Raw genomic sequence first — 19,138 nt, forward strand, 5'->3', positions numbered from 1 at the left:
TTTACCAGGACTATAGAGCCTTTGCACCCCCCCTTTTTTTAGGGTTTTTTTTACATTGTGCTGCTGTGGATTTTTTTCGTCTATATATATATATATATATATATATATATATATATATATATATATATATATAATTTGAAGTATAATATGTCACAAGAAAAGAATCTCAAAATCCCCTGGATATCTTATAGCATTTTAAAACTATAACCACTTATAGTAACACAGGGCAGATTTGAAAAATGGGTCTGCGTCCCAGAGGCCAAAATAGGCTGAGTCCAGAAGGGTTAAACAACTGGAGTGGTGGTTGATGGAGATGGGAATATATACACCTATGTAGATATTGCATTAAAAATCAGATGTTTGCAGCTAGAATAGTCATTTACAACATTAACATTTTATAGTGTGTATTTTTAATTTATTTAATGTTAAACTCATTATGAGAAAATTTGCTTTTCTTTCAAAAAGAAGGAAATTACTAAGTGACCCCAAACTTTTGAGCGGAAGCAGAATTGTGGCATGGCACAGATCTGGCCAAGGTTACAAAAAAATTTCTGCAGGTTCCTAAGAGTCCAATGACCTCCATAATCCTTAAAGAGGACTTGTCACCAGATTTTGACCCCCCTAACTAACCATGCCTGCTGATAAAGGGTTACAAGTCCTCCCCAAATCACCTAAAATTAGCTGCCAATGGGGGACTGTACCTTAATTACAGATGTTTTTCTGATATGCAAATTAGCTTTTCGTGACTCATGTCTGGTGTCTGTGTCTCTTCTCCTCATCCAGGTTGGCAGTGAAGCGCACCCCATTATTCTGACTGACAGTTCTGTGTCTCTTCAAATCCTTGCTCTTGGGGACCGTCTGCTAATATTCAGCTACCGACATATAAAGCTCTATGTACATATAAGAAATATTGTGTCAATCTTTGTGTTACAAGATTACATGTTACGTGTTACATTCATGACATGTGAGCAGTGACATGATCAAAGGTCTTTTAACCTTCTAAGAATAGCAAACTGTACACCATGTATGTAATTACATGAAGTCACAGCAACCTGCATGAAGGATGGAGAGAAGTAGAAGTCCTTGGATGCTGCTGTGACTTTATGTTGTCAGATACATGCAAGGGATACAGTTTGCCCATTATTAAGAAGCTAAAGTACCTGAGATGATGTCACTCTGGTCACATGACATGAACTGTGACCAGTAAAGAGGCATGGGGCATGGGGAGGATTAGATGGGAGGGGCCAGACAAGCAGGACACACACCCCTCTGATGCCAGATAATATAACACAATGTGGATGATTTATGTGGATGTAAGGGAAACAATTTGTAGCTAAAAGAAATGTGTCAGTTAGGTTCCTATAGAGCTCTATTAACTATCACTGGCTCTATATGTGCAGATGTGGTGACAGGTTCCCTTTAAATGGAAAAAGATTGGGATGACCACAACTCTTCCTCAAACTGGCCGTCCCAAACTATCAGAAAGAAGATTCTTTAGTATTATGAGTCGAAGATTGAAAATGTTGGTGTTAATTCTAAGTGGTATGTGTGGAGAAAACCAGGAACTGCTCATCATCTGCCAAATATAATCCCAACAGTTACACATGGTGGGAGCATCACACTACGTGGGTGTTTTACAGCTGCAGGGACAGAGCGACTGGTTGCAATGGAAGGAAAGATGAATGCGGCCAAGTACCGAGAGATCCTGGATGAAAACCTCTTCAAGAATGCTCTGGACCTCAGACTGGGATGAAGGTTCACCTTCCAACAAGACAATGAACCTAAGCACAAAGCTAAAACAAAAAAGTAGTAGCTTCAGAACAACTCTGACCATTCTTGACTTGCCCAGCCAGAGTCCTGAGCTAAACCCAATTGACCATCTTTGGAGAGACCTGAAAATGACTGTCCACCAACGATCACCATCCAACCTGAAGGAACTGGAGAGGATCTGCAGTGGAGAATGGCAAAGGATCCCCCAAATCCAGATGTGAAAAACTTTTTGTATCATTCCCAATAATACTCAAAAGGCTCAAAAGGTGCTTCTACTGAATACTGAGCAAAGAGTCTAAATACTTTGACCAATACTAATGACCAAGGGATAGCACAGTGTACATTACAGGGCCAAAAAATAACTTTTCTGATCTTACCAATTGGCTGCAATAAAACAGGGAGTAAAAATGGAAAGGTGTCTGAATACTTTCCGTACTCACTGTATGTTCAATATATTTTTATGTGAAATTGAAAATTACAACCAGTAATAGTTTAGTGGTTGTAATTAGAGATGAGCGAGCACTAAAATGCTTGGGTACTCGTTATTCGAGACGAACTTTTCCCGATGCTCGAGTGCTCGTCTCGAATAACGAACCCCATTGAAGTCAATGGGAGACTCGAGCATTTTTCAAGGGGACCAAGGCTCTGCACAGGGAAGCTTGGCCAAACACCTGGGAACCTCAGAAAAGGATGGAAACACCACGGAAATGGACAGGAAACAGCAGGGGCAGCATGCATGGATGCCTCTGAGGCTGCTTAATCGCACCATTATGCCAAAATTATGGGCAACAGCATGGCCATGACAGAGTGACAGAATGAAGCTAGATAGCATCTAAAACATGCAATAATTGACCCTGACACTATAGGGGACGGCATGCAGAGGCAGCGGCAGCAGGCTAGAGAGTGGCATGGCGACATACCCTAAATGGACTCAGGCTTCAAACCAATGGGTGGCAGAGAGGAACCAAAGGAGGTGAGCAAGAAACGCTCAAATAATATCGGTACATGATAAAAGTTTGCCAGTATATTTTGTGGATTACACAGCAGGGTGGCGACAAAGTTAACATGGAAGCCATGAAAACAACCCAAAATTCTGCCTGACACAGCTCGTTTGATAAGGGGACCATGTATGGAGGCAGTGAACTAGTAGTAGATTAAAGGTTCTGCAGTTAAAACTATGTTAGTTGGATCTTGGCATGGAGTTGGCGCTCCGCTGCCAGGCGAGCTTTCGCCAATCCAAGCCCCTGTCTCTAGGCTACTCCCCAAACAGCACTTCTAAGAACCTTTTGTATAAGATCAAGTGTAGTAGCGTTCTTATAAGTTTAGGATATGGCGGGTGAGGGGAATGTAAACAGATGCGCAAGAAGCGCTGAAATAATATTGGTAAATGATAAAAGTTTATTAGTATATTTTGTGGATAACACAGCTGGGTGGCGACAAAGTTAACAACTTTGATGTGGAATCCATGAAAACAACCCAAATTTCTGCCTGACACACCTCGTTTGATAAAGGGACGATGTATGGAGGCAGCTATATGGACGACTTTTGGAGGTAGCAATGGAGACAACGTGTGGAGGCTGCTATGGAGACAATTTAATTTGGATAGTGCCTGTATGTGGCAGTCCCAAAAATTTTTCAAACCAGAGGAGCAGGTAGGTGGCCCTCCAGAAAAATTGAATAGATTGAGTGCCTGTATGTGGCAGTCCCAAAAAGTTTTCAAACCAGAGGAGCAGGTAGGTGGCCCTCCAGAAAAATTGAATAGATTGAGTGCCTGTATGTGGCAGTCCCAAAAAGTTTTCAAACCAGAGGAGCAGGTAGGTGGCCCTCCAGAAAAATGGAATCGATTGAGTGCCTGTATGTGGCAGTCCCAAAAAGTTTTCAAACCAGAGGAGCAGGTAGGTGGCCCTCCAGAAAAATTGAATAGATTGAGTGCCTGTATGTGGCACTCCCAAAAATTGTTTAAAACAGAGGAACGGGTCGGTGGCCCTCCAGAAAAATTGAATAGATTGAGTGCCTGTATGTGGCACTCCCAAAAATTGTTTAAAACAGAGGACCGGGTCGGTGGCCCTCCAGAAAAATTAAATGCATAAAGTACTATAGCAAGAGCCAGTGGGCCCTGTCAAAAAATAGCCAGTTTCCTCTGCTTTACTGTACAAAGAGGAGGAGAAGGAGGAAAATGAGGAGGAGGAGGAGTGGATCAATTATTCAGGTTGAGCTTCCTTCACCTGGTGGAGATTGGAAATTATGAGAAATCCAGGCTTTATTCATCTTAATAAGCGTCAGCCTGTCAGCGCTGTCAGTCGACAGGCGTGTACGCTTATCGGTGATGATGCCACCAGCTGCACTGAAAACCCGCTCGGACAAGACGCTAGCGGCAGGGCAGGCAAGAACCTCCAAGGCGTACAGCGCCAGTTCGTGCCACATGTCCAGCTTTGAAACCCAGTAGTTGTAGGGAGCTGTGTGATCATTTAGGACGATGGTATGGTCAGCTACGTACTCCCTCACCATCTTTCTGTAAAGATCAGCCCTACTCTGCCGAGACTGGGGACAGGTGACAGTGTCTTGCTGGGGTGACATAAAGCTGGCAAAAGCCTTGTAAAGCGTACCCTTGCCAGTACTGGACAAGCTGCCTGCTCGCCTACTCTCCCTCGCTACTTGTCCCGCAGAACTACGCACTCTGCCGCTAGCGCTGTCAGAAGGGAAATACTGTTTCAGCTTGTGCACCAGGGCCTGCTGGTATTCATGCATTCTCACACTCCTTTCCTCTGCAGGGATGAGAGTGGAAAGATTTTGCTTGTACCGTGGGTCCAGGAGAGTGAACACCCAGTAATCGGTGCTGGAATAAATTCTTTGAACGCGAGGGTCACGGGATAGGCAGCCTAGCATGAAATCTGCCATATGCGCCAGAGTACCAACGCGTAAGAATTCACTCCCCTCACTGGCCTGACTGTCCATTTCCTCCTCCTCCAACTCCTCCAACTCCTCTTCTTCTGCCCATACACGCTGAACAGTAAAGGACTCAACAATGGTCCCCTCTTGTGTCTCGCCAACATTCTCCTCCTCTTCCTCCTCATCCTCCTCCACCTCCACCTCCTCCGATATGCGCTGAGAAACAGACCTAAGGGTGCTTTGGCTATCAACAAGGGAATCTTCTTCCCCCGTCTCTTGTGACGAGCGCAAAGCTTCCGACTTCATGCTGATCAGAGAGTTTTTCAACAGGCCAAGCAGCGGGATGGTGAGGCTGATGATGGCGGCATCGCCACTGACCATCTGTGTTGACTCCTCAAAGTTACTCAGCACCTGACAGATATCAGACATCCACGTCCACTCCTCATTGTAGACTTGAGGAAGCTGACTGACCTGACTACCAGTTCTGGTGGAAGTTGACATCTGGCAGTCTACAATGGCTCGGCGCTGCTGGTAAACTCTGGATAACATGGTCAGTGTTGAATTCCACCTCGTGGGCACGTCGCACAACAGTCGGTGAGCGGGCAGTTGGAGGCGGCGCTGCGCTGCCCTGAGAGTGGCAGCATCTGTGCTGGACTTCCTGAAATGCGCACAGATGCGGCGCACCTTCGTGAGCAAATCTGACAGATTGGGGTATGTCTTGAGGAAACGCTGAACTATCAGATTTAACACATGGGCCAGGCATGGCACATGTGTCAGTCTGCCGAGTTGCAGAGCCGCCACTAGGTTACGGCCGTTGTCACACACAACCATGCCTGGCTTCAGGTTCAGCGGTGCCAGCCACAGATCAGTCTGCGCCGTGATGCCCTGTAATAGCTCTTGGGCGGTGTGCCTTTTATCGCCTAGGCTCAGCAGTTTGAGCACCGCCTGCTGTCGCTTAGCAACGGCACTGCTGCTGTGCCTAGAGCTACCGACTGATGGCGCCGTGCCCACGGATGGTAGTTCGGAGGAGGAGGTGGAGGAGGGGTGGGAGGAGGAGGAGGCATAGTAGGCCTGAAACACCTGGACCGAGGTAGGCCCCGCAATCCTCGGCGTCGGCAGTATATGACCAGCCCCAGGGTCAGACTCGGTCCCAGCCTCCACCAAGTTAACCCAATGTGCCGTCAGCGATATATAGTGGCCCTGCCCGGCAGCACTCGTCCACGTGTCCGTGGTCAGGTGGACCTTGTCAGAAACGGCGTTGGTCAGGGCACGGGTGATGTTGTCTGACACGTGCTGGTGCAGGGCTGGGACGGCACATCGGGAAAAGTAGTGGCGGCTGGGGACCGAATACCGAGGGGCGGCCGCCGCCATGAGGTTGCGAAAGGCCTCGGTCTCTACTAGCCTATAGGGCAGCATCTCCAGGCTAAGCAATCTGGAGATGTGCACATTAAGGGCTTGGGCGTGCGGGTGGGTTGCACTATATTTGCGTTTCCGCTCCAGCGTCTGGGGTATGGAGAGCTGAACGCTGGTGGATGCTGTGGAGGATCGTGGAGGCGACGATGGGGTTTTTGTGGCAGGGTCCTGGGCAGGGGGCTGACTATCAGCTGACACAGGGGAAGGAGCAGTGGTGTGCACGGCCGGAGGTGAACGGGCTTGTTGCCACTGAGTGGGGTGTTTAGCATTCATATGCCTGCGCATACTGGTGGTAGTTAAGCTAGTAGTGGTGGAACCCCTGCTGAGCCTGGTTTGGCAAATGTTGCACACCACAGTCCGTCGGTCATCCGGTGTTTCCTTAAAGAACCTCCAGACTTTTGAAGATCTAGCCCTCGCCGCAAGAGCCCTCGCCACGGGAGCTTCACTAGTTGACACATTTGGCGCTGATGCACCAGCTCTGGCCCTGCCTCTCCGTCTGGCCCCACCACTGCCTCTTCCAACCTGTTCTGGTCGAGGACTCTCCTCCGTCTCAGAAGCACTGTGTTCACCCGGCCTCTCAACCCAGCTTGGGTCTGTCACCTCATCATCCTCCGATCCCTCAGTCTGCTCCCCCCTCGGACTTCCTGCCCTGACAACAACTTCCCCACTGTCTGACAACCGTGTCTCCTCATCGTCGGACACCTCTTTACACACTTCCACTACGTCAAGAAGGTCATCATCACCCACAGACTGTGACTGGTGGAAAACCTGGGCATCGGAAAATTGCTCAGCAGCAACCGGACAAGTGGTTTGTGACTGTGGGAAGGGTCCAGAAAACAGTTCCTCAGAGTATGCCGGTTCAAATGCCAAATTTTCCTGGGAGGGGGCAGACTGGGGGGGAGGAGGCTGAGGTGCAGGAGCTGGAGGAGTGGCGATTTCGGTGACATGGGTGGACTGCGTGGAAGACTGACTGGTGGACAAATTGCTCGAAGCATTGTCAGCAATCCACGACATCACCTGTTCGCACTGTTCTGGCCTCAACAGTGCTCTACCACGAGTCCCAGTAACTTCAGACATGAACCTAGGGAGTGTAGCTCTGCGGCGTTCCCCTGCTCCCTCATAAGCAGGTGGTGTCTCACCCCGGCCAGGACCACGGCCTCTGACCCCTGCAGTAGTTGGACGCCCACGTCCCCGCCCTCGTCCTCTACCCCTAGCCCTCGGGTTAAACATTTTTAAAATGAGAGTTATAGCTTTAATTTTTTTTTAACTTTTTTTTGTGTTTTTTTTTTTTTTTTTGTGTTTTTGAGTTTTTAAAACCAAACAATGCTATCCTATTGCTATGGCTATTTTCTAGCCAAGTATGAAAGCACACTACTATGCCAGATGAGATGACACCGAGTTATTAAACAAAATAAACGTAAAATAAAAAAGGACAAATGGCAGACTGTGCCTAATTGAAATCCAACCCCTACTAAATTTTCCCACTTCGGTCTTTGCAATGGATATGTGCGTCACTAAGCGCAAAACACAGCGGTCGCAAGTCTCACTACAAATTGCTGACAATTGGCTAGTAGATGCACTGCAGCAAGTACAGCCACCAGCAGATCAACCAGAAATCAAATATATAACGCTACTGTAGGCGTAAGCCGTTTGGATTCTCCTATGGCTATTTTCTAGCCAAGTATGAAAGCACACTACTATGCCAGATGAGATGACGCTGAGTTATTAAACAAAATAAACGTAAAATAAAAAAGGACAAATGGCAGACTGTGCCTAATTGAAATCCAACCCCTACTAAATTTTCCCACTTCGGTCTTTGCAATGGATATGTGCGTCACTAAGCGCAAAACACAGCGGTCGCAAGTCTCACTACAAATTGCTCACAATTGGCTAGTAGATGCACTGCAGCAAGTACAGCCACCAGCAGATCAACCAGAAATCAAATATATAACGCTACTGTAGGCGTAAGCCGTTTGGATTCTCCTATGGCTATTTTCTAGCCAAGTATGAAAGCACACTACTATGCCAGATGAGATGACGCTGAGTTATTAAACAAAATAAACGTAAAATAAAAAAGGACAAATGGCAGACTGTGCCTAATTGAAATCCAACCCCTACTAAATTTTCCCACTTCGGTCTTTGCAATGGATATGTGCGTCACTAAGCGCAAAACACAGCGGTCGCAAGTCTCACTACAAATTGCTCACAATTGGCTAGTAGATGCACTGCAGCAAGTACAGCCACCAGCAGATCAACCAGAAATCAAATATATAACGCTACTGTAGGCGTAAGCCGTTTGGATTCTCCTATGGCTATTTTCTAGCCAAGTATGAAAGCACACTACTATGCCAGATGAGATGACACTGAGTTATTAAACAAAATAAACGTAAAATAAAAAAGGACAAATGGCAGACTGTGCCTAATTGAAATCCAACCCCTACTAAATTTTCCCACTTCGGTCTTTGCAATGGATATGTGCGTCACTAAGCGCAAAACACAGCGGTCGCAAGTCTCACTACAAATTGCTGACAATTGGCTAGTAGATGCACTGCAGCAAGTACAGCCACCAGCAGATCAACCAGAAATCAAATATATAACGCTACTGTAGGCGTAAGCCGTTTGGATTCTCCTATGGCTATTTTCTAGCCAAGTATGAAAGCACACTACTATGCCAGATGAGATGACGCTGAGTTATTAAACAAAATAAACGTAAAATAAAAAAGGACAAATGGCAGACTGTGCCTAATTGAAATCCAACCCCTACTAAATTTTCCCACTTCGGTCTTTGCAATGGATATGTGCGTCACTAAGCGCAAAACACAGCGGTCGCAAGTCTCACTACAAATTGCTCACAATTGGCTAGTAGATGCACTGCAGCAAGTACAGCCACCAGCAGATCAACCAGAAATCAAATATATAACGCTACTGTAGGCGTAAGCCGTTTGGATTCTCCTATGGCTATTTTCTAGCCAAGTATGAAAGCACACTACTATGCCAGATGAGATGACGCTGAGTTATTAAACAAAATAAACGTAAAATAAAAAAGGACAAATGGCAGACTGTGCCTAATTGAAATCCAACCCCTACTAAATTTTCCCACTTCGGTCTTTGCAATGGATATGTGCGTCACTAAGCGCAAAACACAGCGGTCGCAAGTCTCACTACAAATTGCTGACAATTGGCTAGTAGATGCACTGCAGCAAGTACAGCCACCAGCAGATCAACCAGAAATCAAATATATAACGCTACTGTAGGCGTAAGCCGTTTGGATTCTCCTATGGCTATTTTCTAGCCAAGTATGAAAGCACACTACTATGCCAGATGAGATGACGCTGAGTTATTAAACAAAATAAACGTAAAATAAAAAAGGACAAATGGCAGACTGTGCCTAATTGAAATCCAACCCCTACTAAATTTTCCCACTTCGGTCTTTGCAATGGATATGTGCGTCACTAAGCGCAAAACACAGCGGTCGCAAGTCTCACTACAAATTGCTCACAATTGGCTAGTAGATGCACTGCAGCAAGTACAGCCACCAGCAGATCAACCAGAAATCAAATATATAACGCTACTGTAGGCGTAAGCCGTTTGGATTCTCCTATGGCTATTTTCTAGCCAAGTATGAAAGCACACTACTATGCCAGATGAGATGACACTGAGTTATTAAACAAAATAAACGTAAAATAAAAAAGGAAAAATGGCAGACTGTGCCTAATTGAAATCCAACCCCTACTAAATTTTCCCACTTTGGTGTTTGAGGTGGATATGTGTGCCACTAAGAGCTAAACACAACGGTAGCAAGTCCCCCTGCTAATTCCTCACAAAATGGTACTAGATGCAAATAAAAAAAAAAAAAAGTAGAACGTTATTGTAGCCCTAAGAAGGGCTGTTGGGTTCTTGGAGAATCACTCCTGCCTAACAGTAAGCTAATAGAACACCCTAACGCTTTCCCTGACCAGCAGCAGCTCTCTCCCTAGCGGCATCCAGACACAGAATGATCCGAGCAGCGCGGGCAGCGGCTAGTCTATCCCAGGGTCACCTGATCTGGCCAGCCAACCACTGCTATCGACGTGTAAGGGTACCACGTCATGCTGGGTGAAGTGCAGAGTCTCCTGGCTTGTGATTGGCTCTGTTTCTGGCCGCCAAAAAGCAAAACGGCGGGAGCTGCCATTTTCTCGAGCGGGCGAAGTATTCGTCCGAGCAACGAGCAGTTTCGAGTACGCTAATGCTCGAACGAGCATCAAGCTCGGACGAGCATGTTCGCTCATCTCTAGTTGTAATACATTACTTAGAGTAAAAAAATAAGTGGCAGATGTATTATGGTAAGGGTAAACACAACTGGTAGGAAGGGGAAATTTCATTCAAGTGCCCTGTACAGCCTCCGTGTACTGTAAAGTACTGGCACCTAGGTGCTAAAATTTGGGAAGTTGCGAAAAGTGACACCAATTTATAGGACATCTACCATCATAATCAAGCATGATAAACCAGGGGCACTTACTCATAGTGTTAGGGGAGGATTTAATATATCCTCTTTATAGTGTGTCAATTGTTGTGTTTCAAATCAGTTAAATGCATTTGTGCGCGGTCGCAAGGAAATGACTCAGACAACTGCTTATGCAAGACTTGCTAATGCTATTGCCCTGGGCAAAAATCAGCACTGCACAAGTACTATTTGTACTATCAGTCTATAACGAAAAGCAGAAAGGAGGAAAGGAGGAGCATACAAAGCATAACAATATCAGACATATTCTCTTGATTGGAGAGTTTTCTGCTGTCACGTTGAAGTCGCACTCACATTTTTTAGCCTCGAAGGTTTAGCTGCGGTCTAATATCTCTGCGCCATCTTGAGCTCATTGTTTCTATTACAGTACTTGACAGGACAGTGGTAATATCTTATATTTGTTATCCATGGCCTCCTTCCTTCTAAAATCAACTAACGTGCCAGAAGGAGTCAGGCGGATGTTACCAGAGACCCTCTGTTCTGCAGATTCATAGGTTTTAACAGTGTACAAAGCGCACTTCCCTCTCCCACTGTGTGATGAAACTTACTTTGCTACAGGGAGATTGTATTAGGCAGAGGGAGGGTGGGGGTGCTTAATGAGCGGAGGGGGAGTCAGGGTAACAGCCTATAAAGCCACAGCACTAAAGGGCTCTGGTAACACCCCCAGAGCATAATTTTAAAAGTTCCGCTTGGAAGGGAAAAGGCCATGGATAACAAATATAAGTGTCTGGAACTATGAGTCCTGCTTTATCATGCTTGATTTTGTTTTGGTAGATTTCCTCTAAGTGAAATGTTTAAGGCCCCATCTTCTCCATTCACGTGATATAACTAATTTCTGGAGCACACATAACCCTGCAGGGTTAAATTTGTGTCCTCCGGAGTCTAACATACATATGAGTACCACTAATCGTAAGAAAGAGAGTCCTAAAAGATCTCATTATTGTACAATGTAAATTTGTACCACTGTCTAAAATCTTCAGGGATTCCGTAATGTCTGGTGTGGTGCCAATATATAAAAAGGGCTCTAGAACTTCGCCAGGCAATTACAGGCCTGTAAGCTTAACTTCCATTGTGGGGAAAATATTGGAAAAGTTAGTAAAAGACTATATACTGGAGTATGTGACATCAAATAGTATAATAAGTGACAGCCAGCATGGGTTTACTAAGAATAGAAGTTGTCAAACTAACCTGATCTGCTTCTATGAAAAGGTGAGCAGATGCCTGGATGGAGGAGCTCCTGTGGATATTGTGTTCTTGGACCTTGCAAAGGCATTGGACACTGTCCCACATAGATGCCTGATGGGTAAAATTAGGGCTATTGGTTTGGCAGAAATCCTTTGCAATAAGATTGAGAACTGGCTGAAGGATTATATCCAGAGAGTTGTGGTCAATGATTTCTACTCGGAATGGTCAACAGTTATAAGTGGTGTACCAAGGGTTCTGTGCTTGGCCCACTACTATTTAATATATTTATTAATTTTATAGAGGTAGGAATTAAAAGCGCGGTGTCTATTTTTGCAGATGACACCAAGCTATGTAGTGTAATACAGTCTATGGAGGATGTTCATAGGCTGCAGGGTGACTTGGACAAACTGAGTGTTTGGTCGTCCACTTGACTAATGAGGTTCAATGTGGATAAATGACCTGGGGGTACTAGTAGTCATTGGTTCGGCCTGACCTGGAATATGTTGTCCAGTTCTGGGCACCGGTCCATAAAAAGGATGGAGAGGGTTCATCGTAGAGCCACAAAAATGATAAGGGGTATGGAGGGTCTCAGTTATAAGGAAAGATTTAAAACAACTAGATTTATTTAGTCTGGAAAAGAGACGACTACGAGGTGACATAATTAATTTATTTAAATATACGAATGGTCCATACAAAAATATGGTGGTAAGTTGTTTCAGATTAAATCAATTCAAAAGACGAGAGGGAACTGTCTCCGTTTGGAGAAATCAAGGTTTAATCACCAGAGGCGACAGGGATTTTTTACTATGAGAACTGTCAATCTGTGGAATAGCCTGCCTCAGGCGCTGGACACAAGGACAGCAGAGATCTTCAAGAAGGGTCTTGATGCCTTTTTACACCTAAATAACATTGATGGCTATGTTATATAGAATTGTTTCCCCTAAATCCCTTCCTCATCGAATCCCTTCCCTTCCTTGGTTGAACTTGATGGACAAGTGTCTTTTTTCAACCGTATAAACTATGAAACTATGAAATATTGCTTCCCAGAGCCTGCTCACTAAGGGGCACCTCTACCATCTGTGTAGCACACTTTAACCCCTTCCCGAAGCGCGCCATACTAGTACGGCGCGCGCCAGGTACCGGTGCATGAAGAGGGCTCGCGGGCCGAGCCCCCTCCATAGCCGGTAAGTCTTTGCTGCATATTGCAGCAAAGGCTTACCGGTAACACCCGCGATCGGTGCTAGCACCAATCACGGGTGCTTTCACGGCGATCGCCGCCGGCAATGCTGCCAGAGGCTTCGATGACGTCACGGGGAGCGGTGATCCGTTGCCATGACAGCTTCGGGTCTCACGAAGGCCCGAAGCTGTCTCGTTTTAACCCATTCACTACAATGTGCTATCAGCACATTGTAATGAATGAGGAGTAAAATCCCCATATACTGCCATATTGCAGTATGGCAGTATATGGTAAGATTGATCAGACAACTTAGGGTTAAAGTACCCTAGGGAGTCTGAAAAATAGTAAAAGTAAAAAAAAGTGTAAAAAAAAAATTATAATAAAAAATCCTAAAAAATCACCCCCCTTTCCCTAGAACTGATATTAATAAACAGTAAAAATCATAAACACATTAGGTATCGCCGCGTCTGAAAATGTCCGATCTATCAAAATATAATAACGGTTTTTCACTGCGTTTAACCCCGTAATGGAAAATAGCGTCCAAAGTCAAAAATGACATTTTTTTGCCATTTTGGAAAATTTGAAAAAATTAATAGAAAGTGATCAAAAGGTCGCACAGTCCTAAAAATGATAGCAATGAAAATGCCATCAAAAGTCGCAAAAAATGACACCACCCACAGCTCTGTACACCAAAATATGAAAAAGTTATTGCCGCCAGAAGATGGCAAAATCAAAAAAACAATTTTTGTACAGGAGGTTTTAATTTTTTTAAATGTATGAAAACATTATAAAACCTATACAAACTTGGTATCCACGTAATCGTAGCAACCCAAAGTGAAAGCTGTTAAATCCAAGCCCACAAGAAAACGTTGCAAATGTGTTTTTTCACCATTTTCACTGCATTTGGAATTTTTTTTCCCGCTTCCCAGTACGCGCCATGGAATATTAAATACCGTCACTACGAAGTACAATTTGTTACGCAGAAAATAAGCCATCACAGAGCTCTTTATGTGGAAAAATGTAAAAGTTATAGATTTTTGAATGTGGGGAGTGAAAAATGGAAGTGAAAAAACTAAAAAAGGCCAAGTCGTTAAGGGGTTAACACCAGTATTAGAGAGTGTTGGAAATATGACATGATGTGGCTTGAGAAAGTTGAAGGGTCTTTGTGGACAGAGGAAGAACTAAGCCATAAATGCCTACATTGCCCCTAATAAAGATTGCAGAGACAGCTGCATGTGATTACAATGGACTGTGCTATTACACCTGGAGGCTGGGGCTATCCTGACCACACAGAGGACAGCTGCTTGTCATTGCCCCTGGAGATTCTACCAGATCCTATGGGAAACAAAGACTCAAGTTACTTGTCCTGCAAGGTTGTGTGATAAGAATGTGTTGATTCTACATCATCATTGGATTGGCCAAGACAGTGGTGGAGGTGGGATGATGGGCAATGTGTGTGAGCTATGTGTGTGTGTATATAAGATGGTATACAGATCTTTGGTCAGAGCACTTCCTTCCCCACCATCTCTCTGTCCCTTAGTTAGTTTACCCTCTATGTGTATTCCCCTGTATTGTACCCTTAATAAATCCCCTATAAAGATCCATTGAATATTGTTGTTAATTTAATATTAACTGGCACCCCAAAACCAAGCAGATTTTACATTTGGCACCCCAGTCTGGACCTGTAATTTAAATTCTACAGAGAATCCACGGCAAAATATCTGCGCTATTTCAATCTGTGAACGGAATTTGGATCTTTGGTACAAAGAAAATCCTGGTAAGTAACAAGTTTTCATATTACATTACTATCTTTGATAAGTCAGGTTGTTTTATGTGAATGTATAGGAAGTCGCCTGTTGAGATTGTAGGTTAACGTTAAGTGTGAGCGGTTGTGTTTAGTGTACAGAGGTAAAGTTGTAGGAAAAAGGGTGTTCCTTGATATAGCTGTACATTTTCCTTTGTCTGTACATTTTCCTAGATTGAATGAGTATAAAGGCTTAAGCAGTGTGTAAAGTAGCCTTTCGGAACGTTAGTATAGTAGGTAAACTGTGTTTGCTTAGTTTGTCATTTGTGTGTTTGTCAGTGTGTATTGTTGTAACAGAGATGGAACTTGTTCAAAACTTTGTGAAAAAGTATGCGTCTGCTAGATACCAGTCATGTGCAGATGGTTCACTAGAGGAGCAATATAAGGAGCTGATGATGCAGTGTAAGGCCCATAATAAGAAGTTAGATAGGAAAGTGCTCAGTAAGAGAGGGAAGAAAGAAAGGTTGGGCAATGAAATTATGATGTTAATTAAGATGAAAGAATTGGCTGAGGTAAAGGAAGTAAATTGGTCCATACAAAGGCTCCAATGTAAGGAAAGTATAGACAGAATCAGTGACTCTGTGATTGAAATTTCTGCAAAAAACAACTAATGAGATGGATAATCTACAAGCAAAGGTGGATGAGCTTTCTTTAAGAAATCATGAGTTGGATAAGCAGCTACATGAGTGTAGATTGAATTCTGTATCTACTGAAAGTCATGTAAAGTCCTTAGAGATGGAGATCCATCAGAGGGACGTGTTAATTACCTCACTAGAGGGTCAGTTGTCTGAAACAATGGCCCAACTGTGTAAACAAGAAGAACAGATCCGGTCCCTCCAAGTACAGAACCAGACCTGCCATAAAGCAGCAGATGTCTGCATTGTCACACCTGGGGCTTGGAGTGATGAACACAATCCAATACCTGCAGATAAGTCTCCAACACTCACCATCCAGGATAGAATACATCTGTGTCAGGTTATTGGAGAATGGGATACAAATGAATCACCAATAATTGTATCCAATAAATTTGAAGCTGTGATGAAGCAATACAACTTGTGTAATAAGGATGCATGGTCTCTGCTCCAAGCATGGCTTCCTGGGCCTCTGGCCGCACAATTGTCATATACACACATGGGAGATGATGATAGTGGTGCAGACTTAAGAAGGAAGGAATTGCAGCGTATCATGGGAGGGAGAGACATAAGGGGTGAGAATACCCTGAGAAGATATAGGTTCAGGACAGGTGATGACCCCCTTATCTTCTGTAACAAGTACCTGACCTTATTTAGGAGTGTTTACAACTGTCCGGATATGTCTCAGGATGACTCTGATTTCCTCTATTCAATGGCAAATCAGTGTAATATGGATTACACCACAAAGGTTGCCCTTAGAAATGCCACATCTCTAGAGAACTTTATTAATATACTCAGGGACTGGTGTGAGGAGTCTAACAATAGGGATGAACCATCAGGATATCTGTCTACAGAGTACAGAGCAAGGAGGACGAGATATGTCAGGTATTGCTATGGATGTGGGAGGCCAGGACATATTAAACGTTTCTGTAATGTAAATAATGAAAACCATGAGACACATTATAATTCATTACATACAGAAATTGATGCCATTGAGCCTGAGACTGACCAGAACAAAGTGATCACAGAGACATGTGAGGAGGCCATGACACCTCCTGGAACTAGCCCTACAAAGGCGTGTGAGGAGGCCATGACACCTCCTGGCACTAGCCATACAGAGATATGTGAGGAGAATATATCACATGCAAATAAGATTCCCAATATACACAGGGATAAGAAAGAACAGCCTCCCCCTCATGGCAGGGAGCACAAGGAGGGTGCTAATGTCCCAGGATACAATCCATGGGCAGGGCTGCCATTCTGGCTATTCTGGAGCTGGTCACAGATCGCCCTCCCCCTGCTAATAAACACGGCACAGTACAGCAGCAGCATGGCTTATTAATGTGTGGATATAGCGATATACATTGTGAATGAATAGACTTGGAATTGTGTTGTTATTATGAATTTCTTGGTTTCTAACTATGTTTTCTTTCTCTTGTAGACTGGATTTCTTTTGTCACATGACTCCAGGACAAAGAAACTAACACTTTGTTTTGTTTCTACAGGCTCCATTCTTTGATCTTGTGTTTTACATATCTGTTTGAGTATTGTTTGTGTGATAACTATCATTGTGTTTTGTTTTAGGCAACAAGGTGGTTGGCTGAAGAAACAAGTTATTAATATTGACATTTTTGTTTACAGGTCATTAAAAAGTATTATGTGAAAGATATTGTTTGTATAAAGTTTGATGTCTTTACAAATAAAACCACGTGGTGTAATGAGCTCAAAATTTATGAGGGTTAATTGTTTGCAAACAATTAAAAAAACATGAAATAACATCCCATTGTGATGTGTAGGTCCTGTGTGTAATATAATTGTTGTTGTTTTTTGTGGTATTTTTTTTTTGTGCTATGTCTGTTCTTTATCTTGTCCCATAGATGACCTTACTTAATCATTGACAGAAGAAGGATTGGAAACTGCCTGTTGTCCCACCCTAAGATGTGTAGAAGCTGAATTAGCTCTCATTGTTTTATGTTGTCTGTTTTGTGTTCTGTTAAATGTAGTATGTAAACCGTGTCAATACACATTTTTTGTTTTTGTTCCTGATGCTCAGGAATGTTGGATTTGTTGAATTTTTTTTTCCCCATTTTTTTTTAAATGGAGCATTTTTTTTTTCTTGATTCAAGTATTATTATTTTTTTTTTATACAGTGTTTGGTACCATTTTGTGGTACCAAAGGGGCATGGTTTTAGAGAGTAATGCAGTACCAAAGGGGCAGACTATAGTGAATTCACATAAATATTTAATTTTTTTTTATTTAAGGTTTTTTTCTCTGATACATTTGTCTCACTGGCAACTTAATTTTAAGTTTCTCAAACAAACTGCACGCTCCTTTATACCAGTAAAGCATCTAAATGAAGAACATAGGGTATTAAAAGCAGCATTCAGTTTGAATTTTTTTTAATTTTAATGTTCTTAATCTATGTGTGTGTCTTCAAGGTTGCGTAAAACATATAGTAATTAATGGCTCAGTATACGGTTACTATATTGTATAATGCACAAGTAAGATTACCAATATAAGAGGTTAGATGGACACCTACTCTAAAGGTTGATTAGTGGAATGACTTATAATTTTTTTTGCTATGTGTTTTATGCACTTGATATACTTTTGGTTAATTTATAAGTCAGGACGATGGGAGACATATATAAGGTGTGATATGAACATTTCTATGGAGTGTAAATATAAACTTACAGAATTAGATTTGGTAATGGGAAAAAGCTAAATGAAAGTTTATGTTTAAACTAAACATATTTGAAGTCAAGTAAATCTGGAAACCCTTAGATAAACCACCCTGCAAACTTCTACTTGAAATCAATCCTTTGATTTACTATTGGTAATGTTTTATAGTTCTGTTTGGGTTTCCTTTTATGTAATTTCGTATCTATAGCTTATGTTGATATCTACTATGTTATTGCCAGCTTGCATTCTGTATGACGTGGGATTTATATTTGCATATTGTAAATATGACAGTTACTAGCATATATGAAGATCTATATTTGTTGGATAAATGGTATAGATGAAAAATGATTCAAGAAATGGATATGAGAATGAATGTGAGTGAATGGTGTGATGATCATTGGTGCCCTATCCCTTACCCATACAACCTTCAACTACTTTGTCTTGAGGAAAAGCCAGAAGAAGAAAGATCATTTCCACACCCAAAGAAGATAATGGAGGAGAAATGGATTTTATTTCTGTTCTAAATATGGTCTAATGGTGTGTGGGCCTTTCAGGCCCAAAGGGGCATAATGTTGGAAATATGACATGATGTGGCTTGAGAAAGTTTAAGGGTCTTTGTGGACAGAGGAAGAACTAAGCCATAAATGCCTACATTGCCCCTAATAAAGATTGCAGAGACAGCTGCATGTGATTACAATGGACTGTGCTATTACACCTGGAGGCTGGGGCTATCCTGACCACACAGAGGACAGCTGCTTGTCATTGCCCCTGGAGATTCTACCAGATCCTATGGGAAACAAAGACTCAAGTTACTTGTCCTGCAAGGTTGTGTGATAAGAATGTGTTGATTCTACATCATCATTGGATTGGCCAAGACAGTGGTGGAGGTGGGATGATGGGCAATGTGTGTGAGCTATGTGTGTGTGTATATAAGATGGTATACAGATCTTTGGTCAGAGCACTTCCTTCCCCACCATCACTCTGTCCCTTAGTTAGTTTACCCTCTATGTGTATTCCCCTGTATTGTACCCTTAATAAATCCCCTATAAAGATCCATTGAATATTGTTGTTAATTTAATATTAACTG

General features: G+C 43.2%; 1 protein-coding gene across 1 annotated transcript; it reads left to right on the forward strand.

The window, feature by feature from the left end:
* The first annotated feature begins 15,354 nt into the window (after positions 1 to 15,354).
* LOC140111827 (posterior protein-like) lies at positions 15,355 to 16,713 on the forward strand. Its single transcript, XM_072132432.1, has one exon. It carries the CDS (start codon positions 15,355 to 15,357, stop codon positions 16,711 to 16,713), a length of 1,359 nt encoding a protein of 452 aa, XP_071988533.1.
* The last annotated feature ends 2,425 nt before the right edge of the window (positions 16,714 to 19,138 follow it).

Source organism: Engystomops pustulosus, unplaced genomic scaffold (assembly GCF_040894005.1).
Source record: "Engystomops pustulosus unplaced genomic scaffold, aEngPut4.maternal MAT_SCAFFOLD_607, whole genome shotgun sequence".
NCBI lineage: Eukaryota > Metazoa > Chordata > Amphibia > Anura > Leptodactylidae > Engystomops > Engystomops pustulosus.

Bases quoted from the DNA above. Each gene is read 5' to 3' on its own strand.
- LOC140111827 (XM_072132432.1), top strand. From the start codon at position 15,355: ATGGATAATCTACAAGCAAAGGTGGATGAGCTTTCTTTAAGAAATCAT.